At 47.6% G+C, this 21,863-nt stretch overlaps 1 protein-coding gene across 1 annotated transcript in view; it reads right to left on the reverse strand.

Moving 5' to 3' along the window:
* FBXW8 (F-box and WD repeat domain containing 8) overlaps positions 1–21,863 on the reverse strand; it is a 118,182-nt gene that overhangs the window by 62,840 nt on the left and 33,479 nt on the right. The window contains exons 4-5 of the mRNA XM_049619275.1: positions 19,439–19,527; positions 5,368–5,525 (exon numbers count right to left, since the gene is read on the reverse strand). Of these exons, the coding sequence (XP_049475232.1) occupies positions 5,368–5,525; positions 19,439–19,527 (247 nt within the window). The remainder of the gene's footprint in view (positions 1–5,367; positions 5,526–19,438; positions 19,528–21,863) is intronic.

The following is a 21,863-nucleotide window of genomic DNA, read 5'->3' on the forward strand; positions in this document are numbered from 1 at the left end:
TTATTCTTCTCTTCTGCACGGCAGTTGCAAATACTACACAGCAGACCCCACAAGGTACATTGCCTTTTCACCGTGTTTTGCCTAAGAAGTGCCTGTTTGCGGCTCCTGGAAAGGAACAGTATCAAAATGTGCATTTGATTATTTCAATCTGTCTTTGCCCAGAAGTAGCTACTCATGAATATGTTGGTATAAATATCACAGTGTCAATCTGTTAAACTGAAGTGAGACCAAAGACAATGCCACCTGAGGTCTGGGAAAAAAACGAAAGAGCTGTGTAGCCCATGAATAGTTAAATCCCAATCAGACTGGTAAAACCAGCTCAGAGTGAGAGAGAAATAAAAACGTAAGAGTTCTCACCAAAGAAATAGTCCTTATACCAACATGAATTTGAGACCAACCAAAGATTTCAACATAAACGATGGAAGTACTATAGATTGAATCTGACCTTAGAGTAGGGTTGATCCCCCCCAAGCATGCCATGAAACTGAGAAAGACAAACGTGAAGGTGTAAAAGTAAAACAACTAGACAGACCAACAGAAACAGAGCATAACATCCAGAAACAAACCTGGGAACTAAGAGAATCTCACATCTAAAAACATATAAAGGCAGCACCTCAAACCAGTGAGTAGGTAGGGATGGGCTTTCTAGTAAGAGATGCCAGAAAAAAAATTCTCAGATTCATATTTTATACAGTCCCAGGATGAACTCTATATTGGCCAAAATTCAAGCATGAAAAATAAGCCCCTGCTTATTAGAAAGAGGTACAAGTAACAGGTACAAAGATGAAAAAAATTCTTAGGCTAAGAGATGTAAAATGAAACTACATTCGGGTACCATTTTTTTTTTTTTTTTTTTAGATTTTATTTTTCAGTTATCTCTACGCCCAACATGGGGCTGGAACTCACAATCCCGAGATCAAAAGTCACACACACGCTCCACCAACTGAGCCAGCCAGGCGCCCTTGGATACCATTTCTGATCTATCAAACCAACAAATACCTAGATGTCTGAAACACACCTTGCTGGCAAAACTGTGAGGAAATAGGGGCGCCTGGGTGGCTCAGTCGGTTGAGCGTCTGACTTCAGCTCAGGTCATGATCTCGTGGTTCATGGGTTCGAGCCCATCAGGCTCTGTGCTAACAAACAGCTCAGGGCCTGGAGCCCGCTTCAGATTCTGTGTCTCCCTCTTTCTCTGCCTCTTCCCCGCTCTCGCTCTGTCTCCAAAATAAATAAACATTTAAAAAAAAAAAATTGTGAGGAAACAGCCATACCTACATACCTTGCTGGTGACAGAGCAACATTGTATAAACCCCATTTGCATTTCCCCTTTGATTCGTCAATTTTATAGGAAACTACCCTTCCTGCATGTACATGAATGGTCTTATAGGCAGGGTCTTTCATTACAATGCTGTAATGGCAGAAGGTCAGCAACAACACAACAGTTCCTCAATAATGGACAGTGTCAGTGAACCAAGGTCCTTGTACGTATCGAATACTGTACAGGTATGAAAAAAAGAGGAAGCTGTTTTTCTATATACAGACATGGACAAGCTTTCAAGACAGGTCATTAAGTGAAAAAAAGCCAAGGTGTGGAATAATACAAAGTAATATGTGAGCTTTCATTTAAGAAAAAGGGGGAGAATGGGCCGCTTGAAGGGCTCAGTGGGTTGAGCATCCGACTTCGGCTCAGGTCATGATCTGGCAGTTCCTGAGTTCGAGCCCTACGTCGGGCTCTGTGCCGACGGTTCAGAGCCCGGAGCCTGCTTCGGATTCTGTGTCTCCCTCTGTCTCTGCCCCTCCCCCGCTCACTCTGTCTCTCAAAAAATAAATAAACATTTAAAAAAATTTAAAAAAAAAGGGGGGGGAATAAGAATATTCATATTTGCTTATATTTACCATGCTGAAATATTGGAAGGACAGACAAAATCCTAAAATATATGGTTGCTTTAGAATGGAGTAGACAAAATAGGTAAAAGCAAGACTTCTAAACGTGTAACTGTTTATAGCTGTTTCATCTTATGTCCCCCAAAATGTATACTTATTCAAAGACGTTAAACTACAAAATGAAACCCACTTCATTTATGGATTAAAAAATTAAATTAAGGGGTGCCTGGGTGGCTCAGTCGGTTAAAGAGCCCGGCTCTTGATTTCGACTCAGGTCACGATTCCACAGTTTGAGAGATCGAGTCCCGCGTCAGGTACTGTGCTGGGTATGGAGCCTACTCGGGATTCTCTATCTCCCCACCTCTGCCCCTCCCCCCCTTGCACACACGTTCTCTCTCAAAAAATTAGAATTATACACATGTACAACTACCATCTTGAAAAATAAACCATAAATAAGGTCCACCGAAGAAAAACTGACAAGCTGAAAAAATATACTTGAAGTAGGCATGGCAAGGACTACGTCCTTATCCCTTTCTTTCCAACCAGAAAAGAGAACCCAGAGAAAAATGGGAACAGACAGGAACAAGCCATTTGCAGAAAAACAGGGAAAAAGGAAGACAATGAAATTCACTGCATTCACATGAAGGCAGACAAAGACAACGGGGAAATGCCATTTCCACCCATCAGACCAGCATGAGGAAGCCGTCACTCTCATCTATTTGGTGTGACCATTAACTGGTTGAACCTTTTTGGAGGGCAATTTGGTAGTATTTATCAAAACATAAAGCATCTGTAGCCTCCAACCCGGTAATGACTAGTAATTTACCCCATAGCTGGACTCGCACGAGTCCATCGTGATATTTGTTAGAGGATATTGCTTGCAGCGCTGTTTTTAATAACAAAAATAAACAATCCAAGTGTGTGTCATTAAGGGCTCTAATAAATAAATTATAAATACAGCCACTTCATGCCATAGTACACAGGATGAAAAAGTTTACCTATAAGTGCCAATGTGGAAGGATACCAAGATGTGTCATTATGTTACTAATAAAATAAAATAAAATAAAATAAAATAAAATAAAATAAAATAAAATAAAATAAAATAAAAAAGCAAGGTGCAGAAAAGCACATCGCATAGGACCTCTGAGTAAAACGTGAAAGGGACAGAGACGGGGGCACGATGGAACACTTCAGCTTCTCTTTGGATACGCTTTCTTTTCATTTTATACTTTTGCTCTGTTTGAATTTTAACTGTATTTTTTAAAGTCAAGTTTTAAACATACACTTTGGCCATTATTTGCCAAAGGAAGTAGTCTCTCTGTCCTACCTTTGTGGCTCCCCAATGTTTCTGTGCGGCAACAGGGAAGAGGGGGACAAACACGATTGTCACCAGTGACGCAAAACCAGGAGCCCGCGTGCCTATCTCCTCAAGCTGTATTTTCAAGCTCACGAGATAGGAAACGTGGGGGTGGAAATCAATCAGGTGCCCATATTCCTCCAGGCATCTGTGTTTCAGGTTACTTACATAGCGCACTACAACCCTGGCATGGCCTGGGACAATATTCACACTTCTGGATGCACTCACGCAAATCACTCCGTTGGCCTCTCTGGACCCCCGTTTCCCCGTCTGAAGAAAAATGTGGGTGTACATGTATGCACGTGGCGGGGGTGGGGGGGCTAGGAGAGGATTCTAAAACTGTAGGATTCTAACTGTACTACAACCTTTGCATACTTGTATTTAAAAAACCCTCCGGGAATGCAAGCTGGTGCAGCCACTCTGGTAAACAGTATGGAGGTTCCTCAAAAAACTAAAAACAGAACTACCCTACAACCCAGCAAGTGCACTACTAGGCATTTAACCACGGGATACAGGTGTGCTGTTTCGAAGGGACACATGCACCCCCATGTTTAGAGCAGCACTTTCAACAATAGCCAACGTATGGAAAGAGCCCAAATGTCCACCGATGGATAAATGGATAAAGAAGATGTGGTATGTATATACAAAGGAGTATTACTCGGCAATCAAAAAGAATGAAATCTTGCCATTTGCAACTACGTGGATGGAACTGGAGGGTATTATGCTAAGTGAAATTAGTCAGAGAAAGACAAATATCATATGACTTCACTCATAGGAGCATTTTAAGACACAGAACAGATGAACATAAGGGAAGGGAAACAAAAATAAGATAAAAACAGGGAGGGGGACAAAACAGAAGAGACTCATAAATATGGAGAACAAACTGAGGGTTGCTGGAGGGGCTGTGGGAGGGAGGATGGGCTAAATGGGTAAGGGGCATTAAGGAATCTACTCCTGAAATCATTGTTGCACTATATACTAGCTAATTTGGATGTAAATTTAAAAATAAATAAATAAAATTAAAAAAAATTAAACCACACACACAAAAAACCTCATTGGTAATTTGGAAAGTACCAAACACACCCAAGCTGATCTTCTGTTATCTACCCAGGATCTCAGTAAACATAGAGGAAATACTATATACCACAGAAACAGCTTAGCTGAATTTCTAGAGGCTGAAAAAGATCTACCAATGGTGTCTACTAATGTCAAACCGAAAGAACAGAGTTTATGTTGTTAAATAAATCGAAAATATTTTCAAGACTTCAGCCCTATTTTTTAAACGACATACGAATCTAAAATTGCCCATGAGCTACTTTACTGTAGTTTTGTCCCTGAGCCAACCACTGACTCTGAAGATTTGCCATAGTGCCACAACATGAACACTAACATTCCAAAATATTTTGTGGTTCACCTTTCAGGCAAGTGGGGAAACAGAGCTTAGAGAGTCCAAATTCACACATAATGAAAGGCACGAACACGGATGTCATGGCCCTCGAAATCATTATTCCTGTTAGCTACAAAACTGACCAGTGTTTCATGACTCAGGTGCATATAATTTTAGACTTTTCCTAGCTAGTTCTGTAAATCCGCAGTTGTTTGTACACAAAAGGATTCTATCAATCCCAGAGAGACCACAGATCACCGTAAATTATCTTGTATGGTATGGAAGTGCCAGGAAAAGGTAGGCACTGACTTTTATTTTTCTATTTCCATATTTGTCAATAGATTATCTGTCTATCCCTCCCTTTCCCTGTTCCCTTTGGACTGAGCAGAGACTGAAGGAAAAGTAGGCCAAGTATATTTAATATTTTATACCAAACAAGCTATTTGCTTAAGATGGCTTGGCCAGCCTCGTGTCTGGCACAGAAACCCAGTCTACCAGCTCCAGTAGGAATTAAACACCAGTCTTACTGGGTGCTGTGCTCCACTGCCTACTAATGCATGGACGGTTATTGGCCAACTTCTTCACATAAAGGCAAAGAGTGGGTGTATGTGTGTGCACATGTGTGTGTGCCCACGTGTATGTATGCAGGGATTACAGGGGGGAGCCGGCCACAGCTGCTTAATTTTTGTAAAGCTTTTTTTTTTTTTCCTTAATAGGGAGGAGGGTTGCGGTTACTTACCATCCTCATAAGCCGCTACCGCCAGCGAGCTGTTTATCCTCACAAAGGAGACATATGGCTGCATTCCAGGCTCGTCCTCCTCATACTCTGAGTCCAGGAAAGGGGCTGTGTAGTCCCAGGTGCGGGTGTCCCACACCCTTACGTCCCCTGATGTATATCTGGAAAAGAAGGGCACACCTGGGTCCAAATGGGGACCGGAGAGCAGGGCTGTGGTGGGGAAAATGGGGAGAGCCTTCAAACAACAGAGGAAGAAGATCTGGTCGGTGTAGAACCACTCTTGCCACGTTGTTTAGATGAGTGACTCCAACAGGAGAAAATGTCAAGCAGACGACAGAAGGCTGTCAACACGGTTCGTGTTCTCACAGCACAATGGTGACGGTTCAATGAGAACGCCACACTACGACACTGGGTGTCGAGATCTCCTTTACGCTATCGTAACGGGTCTGCTACCCTGCATTCTCCCAGCAAAGGGATGGCTAACAGGAATTTGTAGAAGTCCCAGTGTTTGTTTACACATATACACTCAAGACAGAGAGATGCTAAGGACTAATGGTCTTACAGGCTCGAGCTTTCTAATGCCTCATCCATGCATCAGATTTGACTGATTAAAGTCCCCAAAGACTAATTGATTTGCTGAAACAATTAAATCTTGCCTTTAGCAGCCAGACAATGCTGCTTTCTCATGAAAAGCTCTTGCCCGAATGCATGACGCTCCCCGGTTTTGCCCACTTAGAAAACAGGAGCACTCACTCTCTCCTATTACTACTGCCACTCCAACAAATGACTCTCTCCATCAAAGCCAAGGCAGGGCCAGAAGCTGCTCAGACATCAGGCCCCACAGATACGAGGATAATGGAATGACCAGATGAGGTGGTGTGCCTGCCATCGAGGTATTTACACCAAGTTCCTTACATCTGCCACAGAGGGTTCGATTCAACATGTACGGCGACTGTGAGGAGGTGTGTTAGAAATGCTTTAAGAGTCTAATGATGCACCCCCACAAACACAAAGACAGGCAGGCAAGTTTAAGCAGGTTCAGTCCTCCTGAGGCTGTAGGTCCTTCAGGGTTTCTTGGATCTGACATTAAAAGTATAAACACTCAAACAAGATAATCTCTGAGATTTACTTAACTACTGAAATCACATGATAGATCTGTGAAGTCGTTACAGATCAATTTCTCATGGGAGATTTCTCAATAAACAAACTAAGAACACTCTGATAGAGGAGTGCTTCGTTTACTGAACGTAGCAGGATTTCCCTCAAACTACTGACAGTAAATACACATATCATGTAATTCAAAGGTGGTTCTGTCACACAAAGTCCCTCCGTTGGAGATCCGGTTCTCCCCCTGCAGGACGGTGCCTGGGGAGTGTACGCGTGGTGTAAAGGGCCAACAGGAGAGACGTGCTTTCTAAAATCGGACTCAGGGAACTCTGCAGGACCACTGATCCTCCAGTAAATAGGAACGTTCACTCCACGAGTGTCGTTAAGCCTGGCGATAAGCAAGCAAGGGCGGATATTGATATCCCCGCGGCCAAAGCACGGCCGCTGGCTCCCAGGTCTTCCGGGCAGTATTCCAAATCACCCCTCCTAATGAGGAACCCTACACAAGAACACACACCACTGTGCCAGATCTACCAGGCTCACCACGACATCCCGGACAACAACTCCGGCGTTCCCTGGACAGAGGCCACTCGCTTAGCTATCGCAACACTCAACAGAGATAACGTGTTTGACTGTCTAGACTGTGCATGATGAGATTCTCCAGGTTACATTCCATGTGGAAGGAAGGAGCCATTTCAGAAAAGAGAGAAGGGGGGGGGGCACCCGGGTGGCTCAGTTGGTTAAGCGTCCGACTTTGGTTCAAGTCATGATCTCGTGGTTTGTGGGTTCGAGCCCCGCATCAGGCTCTGTGCTGACAGCCTGGAGCCTGCTTCGGATTCTGTGTCTCCCTCTCTCTGCCCCTCCCCCACTCATGCTCTGTCTCTCTCTGTCTCTCAATAATAAATAAACATTAAAAAAGATTAAAAAAAAGAAAAGAGAGAAGGGTGGTGACGCCCCCAGAAGTACAGAGAAGGGGAGTGGGAGACACGGAAAGGGAACGCGGTAGTCAGAGAACGAAGGGCTTTTAGGGCGAGGTGTGCTTGGGAGGTGTGCTTCCTGTCCGTTGACGACCAGTACGCTGGCCCACACCCACAGTCTCACAGGTGCACCCCACCAGGGGCCACAGGAGAGCGTTTCAGCGGCCTGAGCTCCAGCCCCAAGGTCCCTTTACACATATAGTTTGCAGGCAAAACCACAAAACCAAAACCTGAAAAACTGCTGGACCACACCCAGTAGCAAGCTGGGAAATACAACCGGATGCCCCCGCTCAGCTCCCGGGAGGAGGAGAGGGAGGGCACGCAGGGCCCCACCAAGAGCACTCTATTAATACGTGGAGGGTCCTGATGGGCCTGTCCTCCACAAAAAATGTCCCACTCACCCTGAGATGCCATGTGTCTAGAATTAAATGCATGTGCTCCTTGAAAGGCTTCAGTTCCCCACAAACGAGCCTGTTGCTAAACTCCTTCCTTTCCTCAGTGACCACACTAGTCCCATCACTGGTGCAAAACCGGGCAGCTCCTCCATACCCTCTCTGCCGCCCACCACACACTGCCCTCTGCGTTCAGGGGCCACGTCCTCTCCCTTCCCTTTTCCAGGGATGCCACTCCGGTCCAAACCTCTCGGCACCTCACAGCCCCTTAGTTTGAGCCTCCCCCAAAGTCAACCCTGCACAAGCCAAGCTCTCAAAAGTACTTGATGACATGAATACTCATTCTCCCTCCCTCCCTTCACCTCCACACTAGCCCAAGTCCCCCCGTGATCTAGCCCAGATGACAGCAACGTAGACTTTTTTCTCATGGCAAGTGTGAGTGTGTGTGTGTGCGTGCGTGCGTGCGTGTGTGTGTGTGTGTGTGTGTGTGTCTGCTCATCTCCCCAAGAACCTACAAGCCTGCTTCTCAGGGCAGGGGCTGGGCCTTACTCACAGCTGTGAGTCCAACAACTCGAAGAGTCAGGCCAGAATAGCACTGGACACTGAGGAAGCTCACTAGCTCCTCAGGCCTTGACGGCTTCATCACTGGGCCTCGCACAGAGAACCCTCCCCAAACTAGCTTCCACCCAGTCTCCTGTTCTGCTCTTCCTTAGCGTGAACCAGCCTCCAGCCAAGTCCGCCATTTCTGGCTTCCACATACTCTTGCCTCTGCATCTCTGTTCAACTGTCCACTTTTCTGGGGTGTTCTCCCTCCTGACAACCCAGCCCGGGGGGTCCCAGTGCTGGCTGCACACAAGAATCACCTGGGATGCTTTCCAAAATCCTGATGCCCGAAGCACACACAGACCACTTAAAATCGGACTCTCTCGCAGTGGAACCAGGCCATCAGTGTTTCCAATGTTTAGGCAACATGGAGAACCCCCTGGGGCGCCTGAGTGGCTCGGTCGGTTAAGTGTCCGACTTTGGCTCAGGTCATGATCTCACGGTCCGTGAGTTCGAGCCCCGCATCAGGCTCTGTGCTGACCGCTCAGAGCCTGGAGCCTGTTTCAGATTCTGTGTCTCCCTCTCTCTCTGCCCCTCCCCTGTTCATGCTCTGTCTCTCTCTGTCTCAAAAATAAATAAATGTTAAAAAAAAAAATTTTTAAAAAAACATGGAGAACCCCTTACCTAGCCCAAGCCTACCAACCCCTCAGTGTCCAGCAGATGCCCTCCTCCCCCAGGAAGCCTCTTCTGACTCAACTAGCACGCCCTGTACCTGAAGAAACGGCATTCACAGTTACATTCCAGGTCCCAACTTCACTGTCAAGTCCCTGAGAAGGCCAGATATCAATGCTGTTATCTCCATCACAGTGGCTTACACACGGGTAACAGTAAACAGTGACTGAAAGAGGGTGTCCACAAGGAACAACCTGACTGGTTTGAGTGGCACCTCCTTCCACTCCTACTGCCCACCTTCTGCTGATGGTCAGTGACACACTCAGAACACACACACTGATAGGTATTAAATTCCCTGCATTTACTTCCAAACTCATTAAAGTATCTATAAAAACACAGGATAAGCTAAATTATTTTGGTAAAGAAGAACATTTTCATAGGTATCCATTTAAATCAACTTCATTCTTCATGTCCAAAGAGCATGAGAATAGATCAATGTTTTTTTTTCTTTTTTTTTTTTTATATAATTTAATTTTAATTTCAGAGAGAGCATGTGAGCCAGGGAGAGGGTCACAGAGAGACAGAGAGAGAGAGAGAGAGAGAATATATCAATCTTAAGCAGGCTCCAGCCATCTCAGAGCCCAAAGAGGGCTCAGTCCCATGACCCTGAGATCATGACCTGAGCCAAAAACAAGAGTTGGACGATCGACTGACTGACTGCACCACCCAGGTGCCCCAATAGCATAAATGTTTTGCTGCAAAATATAAAAGACCGTATGTCTCCTTTTTGAGCAGAACGAACAGAGAATAAATACGGTTTCAGGAGGTGCTGGGGGATGACTCAGAGCCAGGCTCTAGAATCTAATGCAAATGCAAGCAGCCATAGCCAAGGAGATCAGACTCCATGTGAACGAACTCGTGCTCAAGAAACAGACAGCTTCATGAGGATACAACACTGGTTGGAGCAGAGGGAAATGGACTAAGCCCTAAATGTGATCTAAAAGTGCTTAACAACATTGGCCAGGAGAAGCAAGAACAGATATCGAAGGGAGGCAGGAAAAAAAGCTGATTTTTCTCCAGAGCTCCAGATGTCTTTATCGCTGCCTAATGACAATTACACTCAACCAATTAAGATGCCACTATGACAGTTGCATTGTCGGTAAGCCTTTGGACCCCAATGTTGATGGCTCTCTAATTAGTGTCTGTGCAGAGTACAACTGCAACTAATATATTAGCTGATGTAAGAGCACTAAAGAAAAACTGAAGGAGAAAGAAGGCTTTTCAAAATGAGGGAGGATGTCCCAGCCCATGGCACGGACCAGTGACACTGTATGCTCTCTCAATCTCTTTTACGCTTGGCGAGGTTACCTCCAAATAAATAGGTCAGAGACCACAGCTGATTTTTTGTGGAAAGAATGGGAATAGAGCCTCTCTCAAGCTCCGCACGCCAGAGCAATTGCCAATTTTCGATGATTTACCACCGAAGAGCTTCCACTAACTAGTAAGTTTCCACCAAACAGACTACTCATTTGGACTAAGAGACCCGAAGGAAAAGAAGAAATGCTGTGCAGTTAAAAAACAAACAAACAAACAAACAAACCCAACTTTAGCCTTTCTTCTTGCATAAATATCCAAGGGGGGGGGGGGGGGCAGCAGAGAGGAAACGGGGTGTTTACACTGCTTCCAGGTGCCTGTACTTATTTGCTTAAAAACACTTTTTTCCCCAGGCTCTTCATGGGGGGGGGGGGGGGGGGGTTGTTTTGATTTAAGAATGCTGTAAGTAAGGTTAAGTGACTCACCCAAGGTCACAAAAAACATTTTAGTGGCACAGCTGGGATCAAAACAGGTCCCCAGGCCGTTCTCCAACTGCTGCTTAGCCAACGAGCCAGGCTGCCTCCTCACAGGACAGTGTCTTCAAACAAATACGGCTTTCCAGAACCATCCCCACTCAAGTGCAACATACGTCCTTTATGGTTTTCAGTACTGGGACTCAGGCTTGCAGGACACAGCTCCCGAACCTAAGCCACCAATCCCACCACCGTCTCTAACCGGAAGGGAGGCAGCCAACAAAAAGACTCCCCGTGCTGGCAAGGAGCGTGAGGCCGGGTGGGGGCAGTGCGGCCTCCCACACACGCTCCACGGGGGACGTGGGAGGACGTACAGAACGGCTGACAGAACCGCACCCTCGACAGAGCCACACGCGTACAACCATCCCCAAAGCGAAGTCACGGTTCTCTTCTGGTCGATGCTCGCGGCAGCCCAAAGGAGCCTTGCTACGAGGCCTCAGGCCAGGACTGCAAATGCTCGCATTTGTGTGTCAAATCCGGGAAGCTGGTAGCGGCTGCCTACAGCCGGGTGTGGAGAAGGATCCTGAAGCTGAACGCCATCACAAATGCCGCGATGGATTATTAATGCCCATCGCAGGTGTGGGACTGAGGAGTGGCAGCACGTAGGGAACTCATTCGCATCCCTGCCTCAGACAAAACTCTACCCGCCAGCTCCCACTCATCCTTCCAGACTCGGCTGAGAAGTCACGTCCCAGCAGAAAGCCGGCCTGACTCCGGGCCCGGACGAGGTGCCTCTCCCCAGTGTACCATGGCGGGCGCCCTGCTCTCGGCCTCCCCTCACGTCTCCCTGGTTGTTGTGTGGCCGCCTGGGCCGTGTCCCTTGCCAGCCGGGGAGCAAGGGAGGTGTCTGGAGTATTCCTACGTGCTTAGTAAATGTTGAATGAATCGATCTACCGACTTAAACTCAGAAGGTAGAAGTGGTTTAAAGCCTACAAAGCAATTTGGCAGAGGTCCCACGTTTCAGGAAACATTTTTTCCCTTAACATGTAGAAGCTTTAAGGACTATTCACATGCTCCATAGTTTAGTAATAACCAAAGAGTACAAATCAATGAAATCAAGAGTATTTACTGTTTTCTATGAAACATGACTGTATTGGATTATGCAATTAACAAAATGAACTCAATCCCACAGTGCAGTCTTTCCGTGGAAAAGCACTACTGTAGACATCAAGTGCAGCTTAAGACGCATCAATTGAAAAATAATGAACGTCTTAATGGACCTTACGAGATACATGCACTACACACTTAAAACTGTTTTCCATACATCTTGGTTAATCACAATCAATAGAGTCAGAGTCAATGATGGTTATGCAGAGTTATTGTAGCTGTGGCCCTTCCCATTATTCCTTGGAGAACCAGAGATGGATAAATGCAGTCATGAGTTCACCAGTATTTATTAAGGATATTCTGGAGCTCCTTCATTAAGGATATAATAAATGTAATGCTCTTCTCCAGTCTCTTATCAATACCTTACCTCAGACTTATTTACCAGAAGAGCATGTATACCTCACAGCAGAAAATAAATAAATTTAGAAGTATTTTTAAAAAGAGGTCCCTAACAGATAATGATCGAATTCCTTATGGGAAACAGTCCAATGTCATAATGAGCCGCAGCACAAAATCTATATAAACCAAGGTTGAAAGGAAAACGGTCAAGAGAAAAAGTTCCTTAAGAAGGAGAAAGATAAAAAGCATGTCCTTACTAAGTATAAGCGAGGGGACATTTATCTAACACATCTTTATCACTGGTCTCTACTTACAAAGCATGTTATCTCAAACGTCTCAAAGCAATCCGCAGGTATTACCCGTTGTTTATACACTCACTTGAAGCTAGCCGAGTAGTAAATCCCGCCTTTGCCGTCTTTAGCTCCTGGGTGGAATATATTTTTAAAATGGGGCACACACACGATTTCAGAGGAAAGCCATTTGTGGTACGGTACATGGTCAACCAAAGGGCACTTTTTTAATTACTGGGAAAAAGTGGAGGAAGAGGGGCTAAAAGCAGGGTGTTTCAAGTTCCCTTAGATGTGGGGCTGCATCTGAATCCCTATTTTCCTGTGGTTCTTAATTAGAAATGATGAGACAATCGCAAGTGCAAACTGAACCGGACAGGCACACGTTCTATTTTACATGTAGAAACTGGAAGCTCGAAGCTCAGCTGCCCCCCCGCAGACGCCTGGAAGCCCTGGTGTCCAGGTCGTGCGGACATACAGAGCTAATAAAGGTAGAAGCCGGAGCCACGGCCACAAGTCACTTGGCTGCTACAGACAGGTGCCGGCACTCTGGTCACACGTCTGCTCGGGCACTCTTGCCTCAAAGGGAACAGGGGTGGATGGAAACGAGACCACAGGGGAAGGAAGAGTGCTGATATTTTGCCACGCCAAATGCTAGTCCGCCCCTCCAACCACTCTTGGCAGAGGCACCGATCGCGGATCACAGATCAGAGACACTGAGACGCCGTCACCGTTCCTTCCAGCGCAGACAGAGACCGTACGCTAACAAGGCAGATCACATCAGCAGAGGACAGGGCAGGAAAACATCAAGGAGTGTTGAGAAAAACCGCGACACAGAGAGGGGGCTTCAAATCGTTTCAACCAAACGGGGAGGAAAAGGTCCTCGAACGGGGATAGAGAAGCATGCTCTTCCGCAAACCGCAACGCTCCTGGCTTGCGAATCGTAAGTAACAGTGAGGAGGGAGTTTGTTTGAAGACACCACCGTTCACCCGGGCACCTGACAAAAGCGTCTGGGGAGCTAACAGCCTCACGGGGGGCGGCGCACAAGGCCCCCGGCGAGCCCCAGGCTGACGGTGTCCTGCACGTCGTACCTGGGGTTCTCTCCTTCACTAGGTGGCGGTAAAGCCAACCTCCTTCTGGCCCATCACACCTAGACCTACAGCTCAGGTTTACAACGGGGCCTCTCTCAACTCGTGAGGTCCTCGGTTTTCAACGCTCTTCCCTTCCAGAGTGCAACTGGGGACACGAAGAACAGTGGAAGCATCACAAAACAGGCCAGGGATGTTCCCCTAGGCTCATCTCTGATCTGCAGAACTTGAGAAACATTTTAAAATTCTCAGAGCTGTCATCACCAAAAGAAACACAAAGACCACACTTCCTAATCGCGGATAATCCACAAACCGTCCAGATCACATCTCTTCTTCTAAATACAAGGGAAAGCACACACGAAACCTCAGTTTCAGGAGTCGTACCCCATCACAGAGGAAACACAGCCGGAGGATGAACTCTGACAGACAGGTGGTTTACTGCGTGGAGATTGCTGGCTTCTGAACACAAATTTCTCCTCAGGTTAAAGAAATGGGTGGGGCGCCTGGGTTAAGCATCCGACTTCGGCTCAGGTCATGATCTCGCAGTTCGGGAGTTCGAGCCCCGCGTCAGGCTCTGTGCTGAGAGCCTGGAACCTGCCTCGGAGTCTGTGTCTCCCTCTCTCTCTGCGCCCCCTCCCCACCCCGCCCTGCTCACACTCTGTCTCTCTCTCAAAAATAAACATTTTTAAAAATTTTATTAAAAAAAAAAAGAAACGGAAGTTTTAGCTGGAAGAACAAGGTATAGGTTGTGTCTGACTAACTCAGTCACAGGTGAAGGAACTTCTACTTTTCCAATCAGCAAAGAAAACAACGGCTGCAGGTGCTTTCCGGGATGCTGCACACCACTGCTAAGCGGCCAAAGAAGACCACAGAAAGGCAAGAAGGGCGGCAACAGGAGCCCGAGCAGTAAGGTACGGAAGATGCGGTCAGAAAGCGCAGGGTCCCAGAAGCAGGGAGTTTTCATTCCGTACACTTTCCTCCAAGGTTCTCGGGTGCCGGGCCCGGTGTAAGGCTCTGAGGGTCCATACGCGCTCGATGCACCACCTCCAGCACGTTAAGAGGGATACAGCCAACAAGACCCAACACGGCCACGACATGGGAGGGGATGGGCCAAGAAAAGACCGCCGGCCCGTGAGCACCGGTGACCGGTGACAGCGTGTGGCTCGGTGGAAGGGCAGGGATGAAGCCATGCTGCAGGAGGTTAAGACGTGAACGTGTCTGCTCGTTACTTATGCACAGACACAAACGAGGGAGGTGTATTCAGGAGGGCAGGCTTGAGGGACGGTTTGGAGACTTCAAAGCAAAAAATTAGACTGGAAAGGAGCTGAGGGTCATCGGGGCATTTCAAAAGTAGTTTCTCGGGGCACCTGGGTGGCTCAGTCGGTTACGCGTCCCACTCTCGGTTTTGGCTCAGGTTATGATCTCGCAGTTTCATGGGTTCGAGCCCTCGAGCCGCTGGCGCAGAGCCTGCTTGGGATTCTCTCGCCCTCTCTCTCTGCCCCTCCCCCGCTCACACAGTCTCAGTCTCTATTCAATAAAAAAAATACAAAAAATATTTTAAAAATAATAATTTCTTAATCTGGAAAATGTGAAAAATTTATTCCTCTAAATCCAGCAATTCCACAAATGGGACTCTAGCCTAGGAAAACGAGGCTGGGGACGTGTCATTCTTTATTCCACACACTTCTATGGAATTTAAAGGCTCTTAATAAGCACGTGTTTTATAATTTTTAAAGAAGATTGGTAGTATGGGCCATCACAGTAGCAAATGAGGACTCGAGAAGGGACCCCTGGCGCCCGGCTCTCCACGTGGACACTGCAGACGAACGGCAGAGCGGCCGTGCACGCACACGCCAGTCCCGGCTCGCCACACCCCTCAGCCTCGGTCAGCCACACAAAACGAGCGTGCTTTGAAACAGTTTCCTCGACAGCTCCTTCCAGGTTTAAAACTATATGATTCCAAGTTTCTTGAAAAGACTAAGAAATCAAAGAACAGAACAGAGAAATTAGGGATTTCTCCAGTTTACCACATAACATGCGGTATACAGGTGGGATGGGGGTCTGTATATTAAATTGTTCGGACAAAATGATGTACAAGCACTTTGTGGCAGTTAATCAAATATCACATGCCACCCCTAGTTTTAAAAAAGATGCTTACAGGGACACCTGGGTGGCTTAGTCATTTAAGTGTCCGACTCCTGGTTTTGGCTCAGGTCATGACCTCATGGTATGTAAGCTCGAGCACCACGACGGGTTTTGACGGGTTTTGCATTGACAGTGTGGAGCCTGCTTGGAATTCTCTCTCTCTCCCTCTCTCTCTGCCTCACCCTGCTCTCAAATAAACTAAAAAAAAAAAAAAAAAAAAAAAAAAAAAAAAAGCTTACAAATTAACTGCACAGTGAATACAAGGCTGTGAATTATTTCAAAGTAAAGCCACAGCAAAAAACAAAAATGTCAAGGCAAAGCTGTGCTAGAAGCTGCAGACAGTCACTTCCCCAGGAGTCAGGAGGTGGGCAGATATTGGGGTGGGGTTAATACGCCAGGGGGCTATAGATGCCCATGGGAGGAGAGAAGACTTGAGTTGGGCCTTAAAGAATGGGGACTGGGTTCTTTTTAGGGTGATGAAAATGTTCTGGATGAGACAGTGGCAGAAGGTTACACAGCCTTGTGAATATACTAGAAATTACTGACTTCTGCAACCTAAAAGGGTACATTTTATGGTGTATGATTTATATCTCAATGTTAAAAAATAAAGAAGACATGGCCAGAGGCAACTGAGGCACCGTGGGAAAAGCCAAAGTTACCCTCAGGAGAGTAATCAGGAGAAAGGTAGGTTGGAAACCAATTTCAAAGGGCTCAGAACATCAGGAAAAGGTAACTTGAAATTACCATCTGTGAGCTAGTAAGGGAAGCGAAGACTCATGGAAAAAAGAGCAAAAGACCAAAAGCCCTGAGAATAACATCTGCCTACTCTGCTGGAAGACAAGTCTGAGGGAGGAGGCGTCGTCCAGGTCCTGCTCATTTGAGGTCTGGGTCTCGGGCGGGTTTGAGCGAAAGAGTATTTGAAGGTCACTCTGGTTCTGAGTGAGGCAGAGCAAGGCAGACCCAAGATGGGGTCACCTGCAAGGCTAATCGTAATGCAAATTACTCTAGGCCTTAGCAATGTGACTCCAAAGCAGGAACTTTTACACAGAGGCTTGAAAAAGATGGGAAGAAGCAGGAGGTTTCGTAACAGCCCTTGCTGTCAATTATATGAAACAAACTTAACAGATTTCGGTTTAGCTGTAGGTGCACAAAACTTAAGCCCCGGAACAAATTCCGCCTATGATCAAAGGGAGAGAAAGGAAAAGAAGCAAAACCAGAGAAACACAGGCTAAGGACGGGGGAAAGAGATGGCGAAGTGGCGTCTCTGCAGGCAAGTCCTTGGAGATGCACAGGCTGCACAAAGCCGGGCGAATACGACATCGATCGGGAATGAGGTAACCACAAACACCGCTGTCTCAAATGAAAAGGGATCCAAGATCCGACCCAGAAAACAAGCATCGTAACCACCAGATAAAATTTTAATGATAAACACAAGATGCTCTACGAACAAGCAAGACCGAAGTACCCAATGCCTGGCCGTAAACGCAAGGTCCTCTTAGGAAGAGGAGTCGGGAGGAGCCTCTCTGACCCACAGGTCCCGCTTCATCCTATCGACCCACCAAACTCTGCCACTGCTTTGCGTCGCGCTGGCATCATCTGTAACGTGAAGAAGCCCTCAGGGGAACGGACAGGCAGGAAAGAAAGGGCTGGCCTCTGGACTCGTGGCCGGCCTGCCCTTGTGAGGTCCGTGTCCAGATCAATTCACACTTGGCTTCTGAGATTAAAGTCCCCTTTAGCCATAATTTCTTCTATGACTCTCAGTCCAAACTCAATATTCTGTCCTCAAAGGCCTCCTGACACACCAGGAGACCCCTTGAAGCTAGAAGGACAGAGGTCCTTTCCAAGTTACCATGGAGTCTTAGAATTTGTGGGCAGAAAGGACCATATGGAGCACGAGCTCTTAGGCCCACATTTTAGCAACGAGAGACAGAAGCCAAAAGCCGCATTTCCGTATTTGTGGTCCACTCATCTTTCTAAAAACAGTAGTTCTACGGCATTTACAGCAAGGGCATTAACCTCTAAATTGTGGCCAGCAAAACAAAAGCTAAGGAAAAGTGTTCCTCCTGAGCAGATCTTGTTTAAAGCAAACATACTTTTTTTAGGCCCCGCAGATCACGGAACATTTACCTGTTTGGAGTTTCAACTCAAATGATGTCCCTCGAGGAATGCTTAAGGATTGAGTCTTCTTGGGGCACCTGGGTGGCTCAGTCAGTTAAGCGTCTGACTTTGGCTCAGGTCGTGATCTCACAGTTTGTGAGTTCAAGCACCACATCTGGCTTTCTGCTGACAGCTCAGAGCCTGGAGCCTGCTCTGGCCTCTGTGTCTCCCTTGGTCTCTGCCCCTCCCCTGCTTGCCCCCTGTCTTTCAGAAGTAAATAAATAAATAAACATTAAGAATGGGGGGAAAAAAAAAAAAGGAAAGCGTCCTCTTTAAAGAAAAAGACTACCTACTACCAAGCTGTTCAGGCCAAGGTTTGTTTTTGGTTTCCTCCAAGTAGAAACCTCTCCTAGGGGACTCACCCCAAATCTAATCCAGACTCAGGGTTTTAAGTATTCTGGTCTCCACTTCAAATGTTAAGTATACAATTTGAGACTGTAATTCAAGACGGCTTTTTTTTTGTTTATTCATTTTTTCCTGAAAATTTGTTATTTTTTAAATATAATGTATTGTCAAATTGGCTTACATACAACACCCAGTGCTCATCCCAACAAGCGCCCTCCTCCAGGCCCATCACCCACTTCCCCCTCTCCCCAAGCCCCCATCAACCCTCAGTTTGTTCTCTGTATTTAAGAGTCTCCGATGGTTTGCCTCCCTCCCTCTCTGTAACTATTTTTTCCCTTTCCCCTTCCCCTCCCCCATGGTCTTTTGTTAAGCTTCTCAAGATCCACGTACGAGTAAAAAACATGAGATCTGTCTTTTGCTTCTCAATCCAAAGATGAAATAGGTCTCCTCACTGTACATTAAAGAAATACACAAACTGTTTCACATTTCTGTAGTCAAACAGGAAGAATTCACGAAAGGGGGTTTTGGGACAGAAGCCACTGGAATTTACAGAAGCTAAAATTCAATTTCTTCGTGATGGAGATAACTAAAAAGCCTCTTTCAGGACAAGTTAAGCAGCAGATACACACTGTGTGGCGGGGCAGGAAGATTATGCGTGGCCGCGGCCCTTCCTCCTAACGGCCTCAGAACAAGAGTAAGAGTGGGCTGTTTGTGCCAACACGTATCATTCTTGCTTGACTTTTTTATGTCTTCATAAAATACTGACGGTTTGCCTTAATGAAACCTAACCTAACACGCCACAAGAGTGGTTTAAAAGCCAGGAAAGACATATGGAGACAAATGGACTGTAGCTCTAGGCTACACCGCGCGCTTCTCACCACCAACTTCAGACTCCGACCCCGGACGGCAGAATCACGGAGAGTGTCCGTCTCAAACCCGGGCTGAGGCGGGAAGGTACACGCTCTCAGGGGAAGATCGCGGCACTGGGACTCAGAGGGTGGCGCGTGAGAAACGAAAGACCTTAAGATGAAGAGTTAATTACTATGTGAAAAATGGTTTTTGCTTACCCGGCAATGACAACGCCGTCATGGGAATGCACGTCACACAAAACCGCATCGGGAACGTGCTCCAGTTCGCTCACGGCGCCTTTGCGATTCTGCATAAGGAGAAGGGGGATGCAGTTGGTCGTACTCTCGGGACACCCCGACGGCAGCACTCCGCGCTCAGCTACGCTCCACGGCCGTGTCTTACCACGGGTATCGTGCTCAAAGTCACCGGGGCGTTCCACAGGATCACGAGGACAGCTAATCTGCTAAGGCATTTATGAGTTACCCCACATAAGAAGACCGTGAACCCGGGGGCACGGCCGTGGGAGACGCTGCTCCCGCGCTCAGGGGGGTTACAGGCTAGAAAGGCAAGGCGTGCGCTCCACTAGGCTGGCGGGGGCACGTATCTGAAGAAACACAAAGTCTGTTTCGAAAGCGTAGTTCCGAGGACAGAAGGTATTTAAGGGTGTTTTACGTGCCAACAGCCCTTACGAACACTCAGAGGATACGATGAGAGAGTACACACAGAGACAAAAGTCAGGATGGGGAAAGGAAGAAGACCGCAAGGTCAGAGGTTCGTGGAATTGGTATTTTTAAAGGGAACCCTAAAGCCCAGGATACGTGTGGTTCCTGAGACTAGGTGGCAGGTAGCAGATGGGTTTTCCACCGTATGGACTCTGGTGACTTTTGAGTCACTTGTACAAAGATCATCATGCCGGCCACAGGCCAGGCTGTACGGGAGGAGCATTCAACAGTCATCCTCGCCACTACCCTATGAGCGGGCTACCATCGGCCCCCACTTTAGAGAGGGGAGAACGGGGGCATCCGAAGGGAAAGCAACTTGCTCTAACACCACCTTTCATGTTTCGATGGAGCTTTCTTTCTAGAATCACGGTAAGAATCCCACCATCACAGTCAGGGCAGGATTCCCCATTTCACATTTCACTTTCGTAGTCTCACTGTTAACAGGGCCAGGAAAGGGGCGGAGCCATCTGACTCCAGTCCACTAACTCATTTATCAAGCGCTAACCAAACAAATGGCTTTATACTTGCTAAAGACAACCAGACGTTCCAGTCAACTGTATGTGACTTGCAGCGGTCATGGAGGGCCAGATGCCTGGAGGCAGGGCTCCGGACACCTTCACCGCTGCCACCTCCAGCGGATGAGGGGGTACCTGCCTCCCTCTGGGGCTTTCTCCACCACCAAAGAGGAAGCAGAAAACTTAGCGGCTGCGCTCTCTCAGGGTCTGACGGCTCGGAATTCGAGCCGATGTACACAGACCACTGCAGCACCCATGTGCACACGTCAAAATATCCCTCCTTCCCGGAGGGAAAGGCCCCAGTTCAAGCTAACTCACCAGCTCTCCTTCAATTCCAGCCCTTCCTGCCAGGCTCGGGCCCAGCTCGTCTAAGCAGCTCTGTCAAACCCTCACAGCTGCCTCTCACCGACCTCCGTCACGCAGGCCCGGCCAAGCACATGGGCAAGAGGGCTGGGTGGGGAGGGGTCTCCACACGAGGCTATCAACTGGTGAGCACAAAGCTGCGGGGCCAGGGTGCTTTTTGCTCAGAGGTGTCTTAACAGCCTATGAAAGGATACCTACGCTCGTTCCCCTTGGAAAGGCAGTTCTCAGCCGGGGGCCGTTGTGCCCCTGCCCCAAGGGACATCTGACACGCCTGAAGCCATCTGTGGCTGTCACGACGTGGGGTGGGTGGAGGATGCTATTGGCACCCACTGGGTAGAGGTTAAGGAAGCTGCTCAACATGCTACCGCACACACAGGACAGCCCCCACCGAAAGAATTGTCCGGCCCCTAATGCGAGGTTGAGAAACACTGCTCCTATTCGCTTGGCTAGAAACTGTGAGTTTACCCAGACCAAGAGCATCGGTCACTAATGAGGTTATGAGGTGACCGAGGACAGACCCGCACACAGGCAACGGCCACCGTCAGTAATGAGCAAAAGCCTGTGATCTCAGAGTCCGTTAGGATGGACCTTTAAGGAGTGGAGGCAGGAGGTGTGGTTCCACCGCTGCCCTACGAGGGGGTCTCCGGCTACCGGTAGGAAGGAGGGCCGCCACCGCACTGTGGTCTTGTCAGGCCTCGAACAGCTTTACGTAACGCCGTTCTTGACAGCGATTCCCTACAGAAACACAGCACCGTGCAAATTCTTAGCTGTGATCTAATGTTTCTGTAGAGATTTTGAAGTGATAAACGCTATGGAAGCAAGCCAGTGGGTTATGTGAGGGGAGAGAAGACAGGACTCAGAGACGTTTAACAACCTCCCTCGCAGTCACTGGAAATCGCATTTGTGGCACTGCTTTCGTATTCAGGTGGTGCTTTTGCTTTGTTGATGCATCGGGGGTCAGGGTCGGTGAAAGTGAAAGGGGACTGCACTGAGCACGAGCCATCCGAGGGGAGGGGGCGGCACCCCAACCTCACCCCTCCTCT

The sequence above is a fragment of the Panthera uncia genome (genome assembly GCF_023721935.1).
Source record: "Panthera uncia isolate 11264 chromosome D3 unlocalized genomic scaffold, Puncia_PCG_1.0 HiC_scaffold_8, whole genome shotgun sequence".
NCBI classification, from domain to species: domain Eukaryota; kingdom Metazoa; phylum Chordata; class Mammalia; order Carnivora; family Felidae; genus Panthera; species Panthera uncia.